The 12,304-nt window shown below is 45.5% G+C and overlaps 2 protein-coding genes across 5 annotated transcripts in view; one reads left to right on the top strand and one right to left on the bottom strand.

Annotated features, from left to right (window-relative positions):
* The window catches only part of LOC126392472 (collagen alpha-6(VI) chain-like), a 310,923-nt gene that overhangs the window by 6,338 nt on the left and 292,281 nt on the right, over positions 1–12,304 (top strand). The gene's annotated exons all lie outside the window — the stretch shown is intronic.
* The window catches only part of LOC126391497 (atrial natriuretic peptide receptor 1-like), a 122,473-nt gene continuing 110,175 nt past the window's right edge, over positions 7–12,304 (bottom strand). For all 4 annotated transcript variants that reach the window (XM_050046331.1, XM_050046333.1, XM_050046332.1 and 1 more), the window contains 9 exons: positions 10,805–10,940; positions 8,489–8,573; positions 6,756–6,873; positions 6,424–6,498; positions 4,812–4,889; positions 4,546–4,650; positions 4,380–4,451; positions 4,102–4,264; positions 7–2,845 (listed from right to left, as the gene is read on the bottom strand). In XM_050046331.1, coding sequence (XP_049902288.1) covers positions 2,613–2,845; positions 4,102–4,264; positions 4,380–4,451; positions 4,546–4,650; positions 4,812–4,889; positions 6,424–6,498; positions 6,756–6,873; positions 8,489–8,573; positions 10,805–10,940 — 1,065 coding nt within the window. In that variant the 3' untranslated portion in view covers positions 7–2,612. The remainder of the gene's footprint in view (positions 2,846–4,101; positions 4,265–4,379; positions 4,452–4,545; positions 4,651–4,811; positions 4,890–6,423; positions 6,499–6,755; positions 6,874–8,488; positions 8,574–10,804; positions 10,941–12,304) is intronic.

The following is a 12,304-nucleotide window of genomic DNA, read 5'->3' as shown; positions in this document are numbered from 1 at the left end:
GAAACACAAGATAAAAGGCGGAGGAGACCATGGGATTAAGTGTTGCAGTGTGCTCCTCTGACCTGCCATACATGGCATCTTCTCAGCTCACTCAGTAGTTTTCCATTTCCACTCCACACCTACCTGCCAGCCTATCACCTGTCCACATTTCCCGCTCCCGCCGGTCCACCACACCCACCTCATCAAGCTAACCCTGCTCACCTGTCCCTCATTACCCCCTGCCACTATAAAGACTCTCCTTGTCAGATTGTTCTTCGCCATATCATGCAAGACTTTCCAGCGTTAATCCTTGGTCTGCGTCCTCGTTGCTGACCTCGCCTGCCTCTGACTCCTCGGCTTCGTCTGCGCCCCAGTAAACCGTTCAGCCTTCTGTCCTCGAGCAAGAGCTCTGCTTCTGCCCTCCTGGTTTCTGTTCTCCTTTTCCCCATGGCTGTGTGAAGAGACTGTCATCCAACTCTCCTTAGTAAGTTTACCTCTTCTTCTGCCTGTGGTTTCCTGTGTTGGGGATTGCCTCACCACGTGGCCGCACATTCTGCCTGTGTGTGAACACCGTGGAATTAACTCTTCATTGCTGCTGGCCAGAGCCATCCTGTCTAGAGTTGACTCCACACAGGTGCGTTTGTTTCCCTTGTGTGTACTCCTGATTCCGGATTCCTTGCTTGTCACCTTCTACCTGCTCCCTTGCGGTACTGTTGCACACTATTGAACTGTTTGCTCTGTGTGTGTGGACGCTGGCTTATCACCTGTTTTCGGCTTCGGTGTTCAATGCCTAGAGCCCTGGATTGAACCTGCTTCTCAGAAGGCTTTGAACCTGGGTATTGACTCTCCCAGTTGCTTTACCTGTCGGCTCACACTGTGCATTAAAGTTTACGGAGCAGGAGGAGAGTGACTCACGCAGACAGTACTCAGGCTTTGCGTCAGACAGCAACAACAGCAGATCAGCGGCAATCAAATGGTGCTGCTGCGTCCCCAGTCACAAATACATTCTGTTTTTCACTTGTTCCTGCAATTTCCAGCAATCACAAAAACAGCTTGTGAAATCCAGGAGGGATGGTTTAGTGTTAGGCTGTGCTGTTTCACATTATGCCCGGGAATTCATAGTTTGTTTCACAGGATTTTATCTTCCTGCACACTTGAGCTGTTTGCTGTTCTGAGTGTCACTGTCCTTTCGAACTTACTGCTTGAAGACACTCGGACTGTATCTGCGTGGACAAACAAGCTGTCTGACATCCTGGGACAGACATCCACTCCAATCTGTCCAACAGTTCAGAGCCCTAACAAGTGTGAATAAACTCAAAGGCTGTTTGTAAAATAAGGAGGATTCACTGTGATGAAGCCCGGCGCTGCTGGAACACATTGTTGATTTGATTTCCTTCACTGAGGCCTGACTCGGGGGGAAAACTGTTTTTTCTTCTTCTTCCTTTCTTAGAAATTCATACTTCATGAATCTGTAGTAAAAACCAACCTCCAAACCAAACTTTCATTCCACAAGCCATCGACTTAATCCTGACTCTACCTCAGCTGAAGGACGTCCCCCCACGCACAGACAAGCTGAAAGAGATAAATTAATAAACCAGACTCTCCAGAGTGAAGCGGTTTCTGATTCTGTGGTTTGGCCGACAAAACAAACAAATCCTTTAAGCTTTTTACATAATTTTTCAAACCTCCACTTAATTCCTGGAGAGAATGATTTCAGTGGAACAAACGTGTTGTCAGCATGTGGCGACTAATAGCACCACAATAAATGTTGTTCTATGTTCTGCCTGTTCAGCTCACTTCTTTTCTTAAAAACTATTTATTTTCTTTTTCTGCAGACTCATTGATCCTCAGCATCACACAGGCCGGAACTTTACTGTGATCTTATTAAACTGAACTGTAGTCTACTCCACTTCACCTACCAAAAGAGTTGCAGAGTGAAAGCGAAGCTAAAGGGCATCATTGTGGAAGTTAAGACAGAAGGTATGAGGTGCCATCCCTCCAAACCAAACAGGTTTTCAGATCATCTGGGCCCAACAGTACTCCACTGTTGAACAAACTGTGGACAAAACTTTAGCCCTGTTTCCACCAAGCAGTCCAGTTCAGCACGGTACACTTTTTTCTGTTCCCACAGTGAAAAGTTGTGGATGGTACCAACAGAAGCGTTCCTTACCGTCCCCATTTTTGGTCCACCCTCTGTTGGGGTACCTAGCACACAGATCTGGTACTAAAAGGTGGAGCTGTGAACATCGTTCCTGTGGGCTACAGCAACGCTAAACCCCTGAGCTTGCCTGAGAAGGACTAAATGCACAAAGCTGCTATTTTTAAATATCCCATGGAGAGAGACTCTCACTGCAGCCTGTTCTATTTTGTTGTGAAAATGTGGGCGTGCAGCCTCGTTCTGTGGACGATAAACCAGGTGCAGACTTCCATCTGTGTCACCGCTGATGAGGAAATACAGCGAATGCTGGACGGAGCAGTGAGTGACAACAACCCCGCCCACATTTACTATTGGTTTCCAAAGGTACTGCATTGAAAGGGTTTGGTGGAAACAGGGCTTAACTGAGCTTCTGTGCGTGAGGATGCTGCACCTTATGACATGTAGAGCGCTTTAATGATATGTGGTTAATGAGTCTCTAATAATGGAAAAGTGCCCTGTTCTTCATGTTTGACATTTTGGTTATTGGTGTTATTATAGTTGTCTGTGTCGCACCTTTGGGGCTGAGTGGGTCTCCCTCCAGGTAAAAGGCTCCTCGGCGCAGCGCCACCTCCTGGAGGATGATGCCGAAGCTGTAGACGTCTCCTTTCTGGGTTCCCTGAGGAGGAGGACACTCCATCCTGAGCAGCTCTGGAGCCATCCACAACCTCTCTGCAGCAGGACATACAGGACAGGATGGTGTGTTAATAACAGGTTTGTTATTCTGTGTTTTTTGTTCACTTGTATTTCTTTTAATAACAGCTAACAACTGCTTCACTATCACTGTTGAGCATATGACAATAAAGAACTCAAGGTGGATGATGACGAGACAAAATATTGAATGTAATACTGTTTTGGTACAAACTAAAATTAATGCTTCTCCAGACTGGGGGCGTGTCCACAGACATGTACTGTAGGTAACTGACTTTGGATAAATACCCAGTATAACCCCACTTCAGAAAATTCAGACTATTCCTTTAGGAGCAATAAACGTAAAAGCTTTCATGATCTGTAAATCACTGAGAGATCAACTGCCAACACGTTCCCATCCCAACTTATCGGTGGACCTAAAAGCCAACATATAGGTACCCTCCTGTGTCAGTTTTGGACGTTTAGGGAGGGCATCTCAATCTACACTGCAGGTTTTCTTCCAAAGAAAACTTACTACGTAGGTGAAACATGTTTTTTTTAGCTTTATTTCCTTAAGTTTAGGCAACAGAAGCACGTGGTTAGGTGTAGAAAACTAGTTTGTTGCCAGCAGCATTACAAACTGAAGTGACCCGGTGTGTATCATATTGCCACAGAGGGTGCCTCTGTGAGTCGGTATCTGAAGCCAACGTCCACTGGCAAAGCGGCAGTATCTGGCGGGTTGGGTTGTTGCCTGCTGCGTCAAAAACTGCTGCGGTCCTGTGCCTATCATACTGCTGCAAAACATGCCTATGTGCATCTGTGTCTGATGCTGAGATCACTGAGAAAACCAGTGGTATTTGACAAGTTGCCTCACCAAAACCACTCACAACTTCTGCCTCACCACTGATAATTCCACTCTGCATTCCTCCCCACACATCCGCAACATCACATGCCACACATGCCACAAGTCAATCAAATCAGCAGCTCTGCCTTCTTCCACCTAAAAAACATAGCCCGTCTCCGCTCCTCTAATGCCAACCTCCTGACTCCACCACTCAGGACCAAGCACCAGACCTGAAGTGACAGAGCCTTCTCCATGGCCGCCCCCGATGTCTCCTGCTTCAAATCATCAGAGCTCATCTTTCAAAACGGCTTTTAATGTGTGACAGATGTTGTGTGTATTTTAGTGAATGCTGTTTTATGATTGTTTTTAAGTAAAGTGTCTTTGAGGCCTATGAAAAGCGCTCTATAAATAAAATGCATTATTATTATCAGACTGTAGTAAAGCGGTGACTCACGGGCGTAGTAGGCGTGAGCGTCTTTTCCTGAGTCGCTCTCAGATCTAAAGCTGGACAAACCGTAGTCTGTGATCTTCAGGACGAAGCGGTTGTCCACGACACAGTTGGACGACTTGAGTTTACCGTGAGAGAAGATGACACTGTTGTGGAGGAACACCATGCCCTGCAGAGACAGAGAGGGAAGAAGGAGACAACCATATATTATCTCGTACTTTGAGACTCTATAAATTAGAACAGAGTGGGAGCAGGTAGAGAAGATAAAACAGGAGGACATGAACCTTGACGATGTCATTGATGAGAGAGTACTTGAACATCCAGTCCAGAGTGATGCTGTCATTCTCCAAGATGTCCTGAAGACACAAAATACAGACTGTTAACAGACAGGCAGGCAGACAGACAGACAGACAAACAGGCAAACACAGGTAGACAGACAGATAGGCGTACCTGCAGACTTCCTCTGGGACAGTACTCTGTGATGATACAGGTGTTGGGAGGGTCGATGCACGCTCCGATGAACCTGGTCAGATGTTCGTTCTGAACGTCTCGCATCTGCACCAACACACACACACACACACACAAAAATAGATATTAATTTATGCTGCACACACACGCATAAAATCAACACTCACTTTATAGCGTGGATTATCACCCTCATTTGTGACTGATCTTATTTTTCTGGTAAAAAAAGATTGGAGCCATCAGTCACTCACATGTTTGAGTTCAAACAGGACCTTCCTGTTCAGCTCGATGCGTTTCCTGTTGGTGTATTTGATGGCCGTGATGTTCCCCTGGAAGAACGCAGAGAGAGAGAGATCACTGTCATCGTATGTGCCTTTCCTTCATTCCTCATGTGTCAGCTGTTTCCCCCTTTTCTTTGTTTCTTTCCTTGTTTGTCTCTCTCTGTGTCTGTGTGTCGGGGCGTGGCTCTCATCAGTCCTGCTGCCAATCTGTCTGCTCACCTGAAAGCCATCCACTAATGAACCCCAGCCTGCAGCCCAGTCTCTGCCAGATCCTTCAGTCTACCTTGTGGTACTAACTACGGCCTGTTTGTTTCCTCTTGGCTTCCTAAACCTTGTTTCTCTGTGCACGCACTGGTCACCCGTTTACCTGCCAACCTGTTTCCAGCCCTGCTCGACCTGCCCTGTTTCCCCCGAGTGCCCTGGATCAACCCGAGACACCCCTTCTTGCTTTACTGAAATAAATCCACTTTAAACCGAACAGCTGTCTGAGTCACACTTTTGGCTCCAGTTCGCTCTTTTCTTAACAACAATCACACTAAATTTAAAAGCTTTAAGTTCAATGCAAACATATTCCTGATTATGGTTTCTGTTACCCTGTAGTAGCTGTTTTTTGTTATATTTTCTGATATATTTAAATCTCTCCACTGAAAATAATTCACTCAGTGTCCTTACTGAATGTGACACGAAAGAATGTCAACGACAAAGGGCGAGGGCTGAACTTCAGAGCAGAACTTTTGTCACACATTTGTACTTTTTTCCTCCGTTGTTCACTCTGAAAGCTGCTCAGAAGAACAGCGGATTCATGAAGTTGAATTGAGGGCTTATCTACTCAATACTTTCTTATTACACTACAAAACCCAAAATAAGGTGGCAGCCATCTTGTATGTCATTTCCAGTAAATATCACAAAATAAAAAATGTTTTCAATTAAAAAGTACAAACACTTAGAAGACAGCACGTACTTGCCCGTCTTCTAAGTGTCTTCAGTCTGATCTCGAGTGCACTGATCGCTACGTGGTGTGTTTGCGTCATGTAACAGGACTATCAGTTGTTTTTAGACTCAAAAAGCAGAGGGTTATTTCACCAGAATGGTCGATCACTTCAGCTGATGCATCAAGCACAAATCAAACATTAGACTGTAAAATCAGACACGTCGTTCCTCATATAACAAAGAGCTGCAGCTCAGTCACCAAAGCAAAGTTAAAACTTGTGGCCCACACAGATAATTGGCTGCTAAAAACGGTTCAGTATTTTTTCTCAACCAAGGAAACATTTAACGAGTCTTCCTGCACTTAACAGGCCATTTCCTTTCCTCAGGGTAAATATATGTTTAAGTGGAAAAACAAGTGAGCTTTTGTGTGTCTGACTCTCAGATATCATCACTTCCTGTGTCTCAGGAAAGAGCTTTCAGACAGCGATTGTTTGGAAGAACTAATGAACGATAAACAGCCTTCGAGGAGCTGCGTGCAGGCTGATGAGCGCTGTGTGAGAGGCGTCAGACAGCGAGGAGAGAACAGACGGGCTGAACGTGTTACTACAGTCTGACTCATCCTCAGCAGGAAACACAAAAACACCACACTGACCTTGTAGTATCCAGTCTTTGCAAAAACCTGCAGGTTTCCATCTCCAGTCATCAGCGAGCCGTAGTTAGAGCCTCTCTGGAGACAGACACAGGGTCAGAGTGTGTGTGGGTGTGTGGGTGTGTGTGTGTGTGTGTGGGCAAGAGTGCTTGACCACTGAAAAATCAAAGTGCTCATATTGCAGGGAACAAAAGAGACACAATTACAGAATGAAATAAGGATAATGACTGTGAGAGCACATCACAAGCTCTAGTAGCCTCTATGTGTGTGTGTGTGTGTGTGTGTGTGTGTGTGTGTGTGTGTGTGTGTGTGTGTGTGTGTGCGTGTGTGCTGACCAGTGACAGTGTGATCCTGCTGCCGCTGCGCAGCACTTTGTCCAAATTACTCATCTGGATGTCGTCCCATGAAATCCTCCAGAGCTGAGCCACCAGCTCCTTCTCCAACTTCATCCTCCTGCAGACACACAGACACACACAGACGCACACAGACACACACAGGTCACAGATTGACTGTTTACTGCTGAACACTCTGACGAATCTGGAGGAGGCTGTGGGTTAAATAATTAAACACCAGAGACCGAGCTACTGAAGCATTTGAATAGGGTGAATTTGAGGCACAACACAGGGCATGTTGACTCATCATATTAAACCGCCACCTTTTACAAACCATAAGAAGGTGCTTCGAGTTGCCTTAACAGAACAATAAAGGTGAGTTACTGACACACTTCCCTAAAGCTGGAAGAGAGAAAAAGAAGAAGAACAGTCAAATAAACACAGCTGAGGCTGATGGATCGGTGGTTTGACGTGGCATCTGCAGTGATGCGGGCACTGTTGTGGTGAAGAGGGAGCTGAGCCAGAAGGCGAAGCTTTCGATTTACTGGTCCATCTCCGTCCTAACCCTCACCTATGGTCACGAGCTCTGGGTAGTGACTGAAACAACGAGATCTTGAAAACAAGCGGCTGAAATGAGTTTCCTCTGTAGGGTGTCTGGGCTCAGCCTTAGAGATAGGAGGAGGAGCTCAGATATCCGGAGGGAGCTCGGAGTAGAGCCGCTGCTCCTTCGCATTGAAAGGGGTCATTTGAGGTGGTTCAACATCTGGGCACGTCCCACTGGTAGGAGGCCCCGGGGCAGACCCAGAACACACTGGAGGGATAATATATCTCATCTGGCCTGGGAACACCTCAGGGTCCCTCAGGAGGAGCTGGAAAGTGTTGCTGGGGAGAGGGACGTCTGGGGTGCTTTGCGTCACCCTGTTGCCCCTGTGACCCGGCTTCGGATAAGCGGTTGAAAAATGGATGAATGGATAAGAATAAGACTCAAAATATGAATAAGAAGCCCAAGAAGGCCTTTGAGATTGTATTTTTCATCTGAAATTGTCGCACACCTAAAAAGACATATGACCTAACGTCGTTCGCACACTGAGTCCGAAACCTTAGTCCATCATTGAAGCTTTCAGAACAGGTTCAATTTCCTGTGTCCATCCTTCTTTAGAGACGTTTGACCAAGAATCACTGAAGAAAATGTCTCAAATCCCCCAGACCCCCTGACAGAGTCCGGTCTATGCACCAATCCCTAGAAACACGCCTGCACACACCTGACCTGTGCGGAGCTGCTGCGTCTGGCCCCTGGCCTCCTGTCAATTTGCAAAAGTGGCCCCTGGGCAAAGCAAGTTGAGCTTCCCTGATGTTGACTGTTTTAAACTTTAAACATAAACAGTCTAAATTTGTCCTTTTGTACTTCCTGTTAAAAGGTTTTACAGTGTGTGTGAATGACATCAACTGACAGGAAGTAAGTATGGACCCAAGTCGTTGCCTAGCAATGTAATTACAGTGACACGGTCATTAAAGACACAAAGTGCTGCTACAGAGCTGTTACAGATGTTCCCCAGCTGCAGCGATGGTGCAGAGATGCTGAGAAACAGAAGACCTGGTGAACACAGGTACATTCAGGCTGACAGTATGAGAACAATAAAGTGTGTTTAGAACATTAAAGCTGGTTCCAGTAGACTTAAATACAAGTATGAGTATGGGACCTTTAAAGATGTGCTAGAAAGTACTGAGAGACTGACCTGTAGATGAAGACGGTGATGGTGAGGGTCATCAGGAAGATGAAGAAGACCACGATGGAAACCATCTGGTGGATGGTGATCGTCTCTGTCAGAGAGAAAGAAACTATTCAGAGACACTCAGATTTATTACACTGAAAATACGACATACAGACAGCCATGAATGAATATGTAGGACGAGTTGGGATTTTCGGAGTGAGGTTGTATGAGGTACTTATCCATAGTCAGTGCATCACCTACCTACAGTAGTGAATAGTGGTAGAGCAGTTCAGTGAGCTAAAATGATGAGAGCATAGAAACTGAGGCTGTTAACAGCTTCCACATGGGAACGGACTGTTTGACGTGAAAGTAAGGTGGTGAGAATGTTCTCAATATAATGAACACTAAAGCCTAGTTCACATTACACGATTTTCACCGCGATTTTGACGTCGCAGAGGATCTTGAGAGCCACCTTGGGTCGGAGGCGATTCGGCAGATAGTCTGCCACGACAAGTCCTCATGTGTGAACAAGCCTACGAGCAAGTCGCCCCCTCGTCTGTGACTGGGACTGGATATCTGGCATGCTAGAAAACTGGAGAAGTATGACACGACTAACAAAGAGCATCAGCCAATGAGAGGCGGGATACGTCCCACGTCAGCAAGCAGGAGGACGGAAGAAATGTGAGGAGGACAAGCCGCAGGGTTGCCAGGTCCGCATATTAGCTACGACTTTGGGCTTGTTTCTAAAGTGGAGTTGCTTATTTGGGCTTGCTCTCTAAACATCGCCTTCCTCTATATATATCCGTCTAATAAGTTATTTAAACGCATGATAGTTGCTTCTTTTGGGCTTGTTTCCATAGCCCTGGTTGCTTGTTTCTCTCCCAAGATCTGGCAACACTGACAAGCCACCAAGCAACAACAACAATGGCAGCATCCACAGGATCACGGGGAGCGCGTACTGTTTGGACCCAGGCCCTGGAGGCAGATCTGATTCAACACTGGGAAGAATATCCGGTAATACTTCATAAGACAGTCCACGTTTTAGAGTGTACCTCTTGCCCACTTTCCCGGGAGTTAGTGAATAACTCATACTTCCCCGGGGGTTAGGGTATAACTCCCAGGGAAGTATGTGGTAAGTGACCGGGAGGAGTTATACCCTAACTCCTGGGGAAGTACGTATATGCCAAGTGACCGCGTCGTTATATGGTAAGTGACTGGGAGGAATTATGCTCTAACTCCCGGGTAAGTACATGTAACTTGCTAACTCCCGGGAAAGTGGGCGAGAGGTACACTCTAAAATGCGGGCTGTCTTATGAAGTGTTACCGAATATCCATGCCTTTACAATGTGTTGTCTCCAAGTTTGGTGACGTCACCGTGTTATCTGGGGCTCTGTCGGCGAGGGCTCAGTGGAGAAATCTTGTGGTGTGCACACACAGATCATAAAGCAGTTGGCGAGACTCCCGATGACAGAAACACACATTGCCAGTTATGAACACTCAAAAGATTACGATAGTCTCCGTGACGCAAAATCAGGGTGAAAATTGTGTAATGTGAACTAGGCTTTAGGTGGTTAAAGTATGTTTTATACCTGCCCCTGTCCACAGCAGTACATTGCTTTGCTTCTGTGGCGGTACTCCAGCCTGCTTCTCCAAACTGGGAGCAGTGTTTATCTCGTTGACGAAAACTACAACTAAAATTTTCATCAACAACCTTTTTTCTATGATGAAAATGAGACAATGACGTACTAAAAACAGATCTTGGTAATAAAAACTAAGATGAAATCTATGTTTCGTTTTCGTTGACGAGACGTGATGAAAATGTTAGTGGTGGACTATTGGACGTTGAAAGCTGAGAACAGCCGTGCTTTTAATTATTTTCAAATGCAGCATGAGTGACAGGCTGGTAAACTCCAGTAAATAGTCTGCACCAGGATGTTTCAGTAGCCAGCAGAAACAGTCAGAGCGGAGCAGCGTCAGCCATTGGTGCGAGTTGTGAGCTGTAGCTCAGCAGTAAATAATCAGCCGTGTGTGTCTGACTGTGGATGGTGGAGCTGCTGAATGGATTTGTGGAGTTTGTTAGTTTCAGCGGTGGCTGTTAGCAGCTAGCTCCTATCTATCTTAAATAGCTGTCAAAATGAACACAGACTGGGAGCGTGCTGACTGACATGTAGATAATACACTGACAGTGGATAAGTCCCTCATACAACCACACATCAAAATATCTGAACTACTCCTTTACTGCAGAGTGTTGGGGGAGATGCAGGAGAGCTCAGGGCTCACAGAAAACAACTGAACTGAAACTAAATAACACCACATGTGACTACAGTAAACTCCACTGACTTGCGAGGCAGATTGGGTTGTCGTTCTTGAAGCCACAAACAGGGATATCAGGAGGACGGACTCCACCCAGCCAGTGCAGCGTTGTTCCTGGTATGGCCGTCAGCTGCTCCTCTGAACTGTTGTACACCAAAACGATCTGGAATAAAACAAGATGATACACAGGGAAGGTGTTCCTGTCAGTCAAACACATAGATTGTGTCTCAAATCACATACTTCTGTTAGTACACTTCCATGTAGTATACTATGTGCACTATGTACTTATTGGCGTAGTGCGTGAATTTCCACAGGGTAGTATTGTCTCAAACTAAACATGGCCGTTGTGCACTCACCGGAAATGACGACTGCAAATTAGCTAGTTAGCAAACTAGCATTAGCATTTGCGTTATCGTTCGCAGTACCAAATCATTACAGACTGCTAAATTAACCCAACAAACATACTGCTGGCTTACATCCAACAACAGTATAGTGGTGCTTAGTGCAAAAAACACATGTATTTGTACAATGCAGCTACGTCATTTCCAGTTTGAAAAGTGGTCCCTCCCCTTCAGCTACGTAGCCAAGATGGCGACCATTGAGGGCAAGAAGTGTCCATAGTTCCACACTCAACTTCTCGACCGTTTTGAGTGCACCATCCGGGTACTCATAGTGCACTGCATTTTTCCATAATTCTCAGTGTGAACGCACTTATGCACTCAAAATATTAAGTGTAAGTACAGAAGTACGCGATTTGAGACACAGTGATGGACTGTATAATGAAGAACGATGACATTAAAGCTCTCAAGAAGTGAAGCCAAAACACCTGGATAGCCCCCTGGTGGCTGGCTGCAGTACAGGTCATAAACCACGCCTCCTCCATGTTAGCTGATGGGACATTGACCAAACTACATAATCAAATTACACATCAGATGAATTTTTCCTTCAGATGGTTTCTGTTATTTCAGGTAGTTGTTTTCACGCTGATGTTTGTTCATGTGCTCATGTTTCTCTAATACGTCTGGTTTTAAGTTGATGCTATTAAAACGGGATTCTACACCATGATTGACAGCTGTGTGTGTCAATCGGTGTGCTCATGATCAGTGACGCTGATTGTGATTGGCCACACAGGTGTGTCAGTGGAAACTTGACACTATGGAGATCTTTACTGCGCAGACTCTGGCTCCAAATGATGTCACCAGTGTGCGATGGCAGCAGCTGCATCTGGGATATTTTGGCATTATTTGGTGGGAGGAAGTGGAGACGCATCGTCCATCTTTGTAAACAGTCTACAGTCAAACTACATGCAAACAATACATCCCTAATAATTATAATATATACAGTGGTGTGAAAAAGTGTTTGCCCCCTTCCTGATTTCTTACTTTTTTGCATGTTTTCCACACTTAAATGTTTCAGATCATCAAACAAATTCAAACATTAGTCAAAGACAACACAAGTAAACACAAAATGCAGTTTTTACATGAAGGGTTTTATTAATGAGGAAGAAAAAAATCCAAAGCTACATGG

Source organism: Epinephelus moara, chromosome 6, assembly GCF_006386435.1.
Source record: "Epinephelus moara isolate mb chromosome 6, YSFRI_EMoa_1.0, whole genome shotgun sequence".
NCBI lineage: Eukaryota > Metazoa > Chordata > Actinopteri > Perciformes > Serranidae > Epinephelus > Epinephelus moara.
This window is presented reverse-complemented; position numbering and strand designations above follow the sequence as displayed.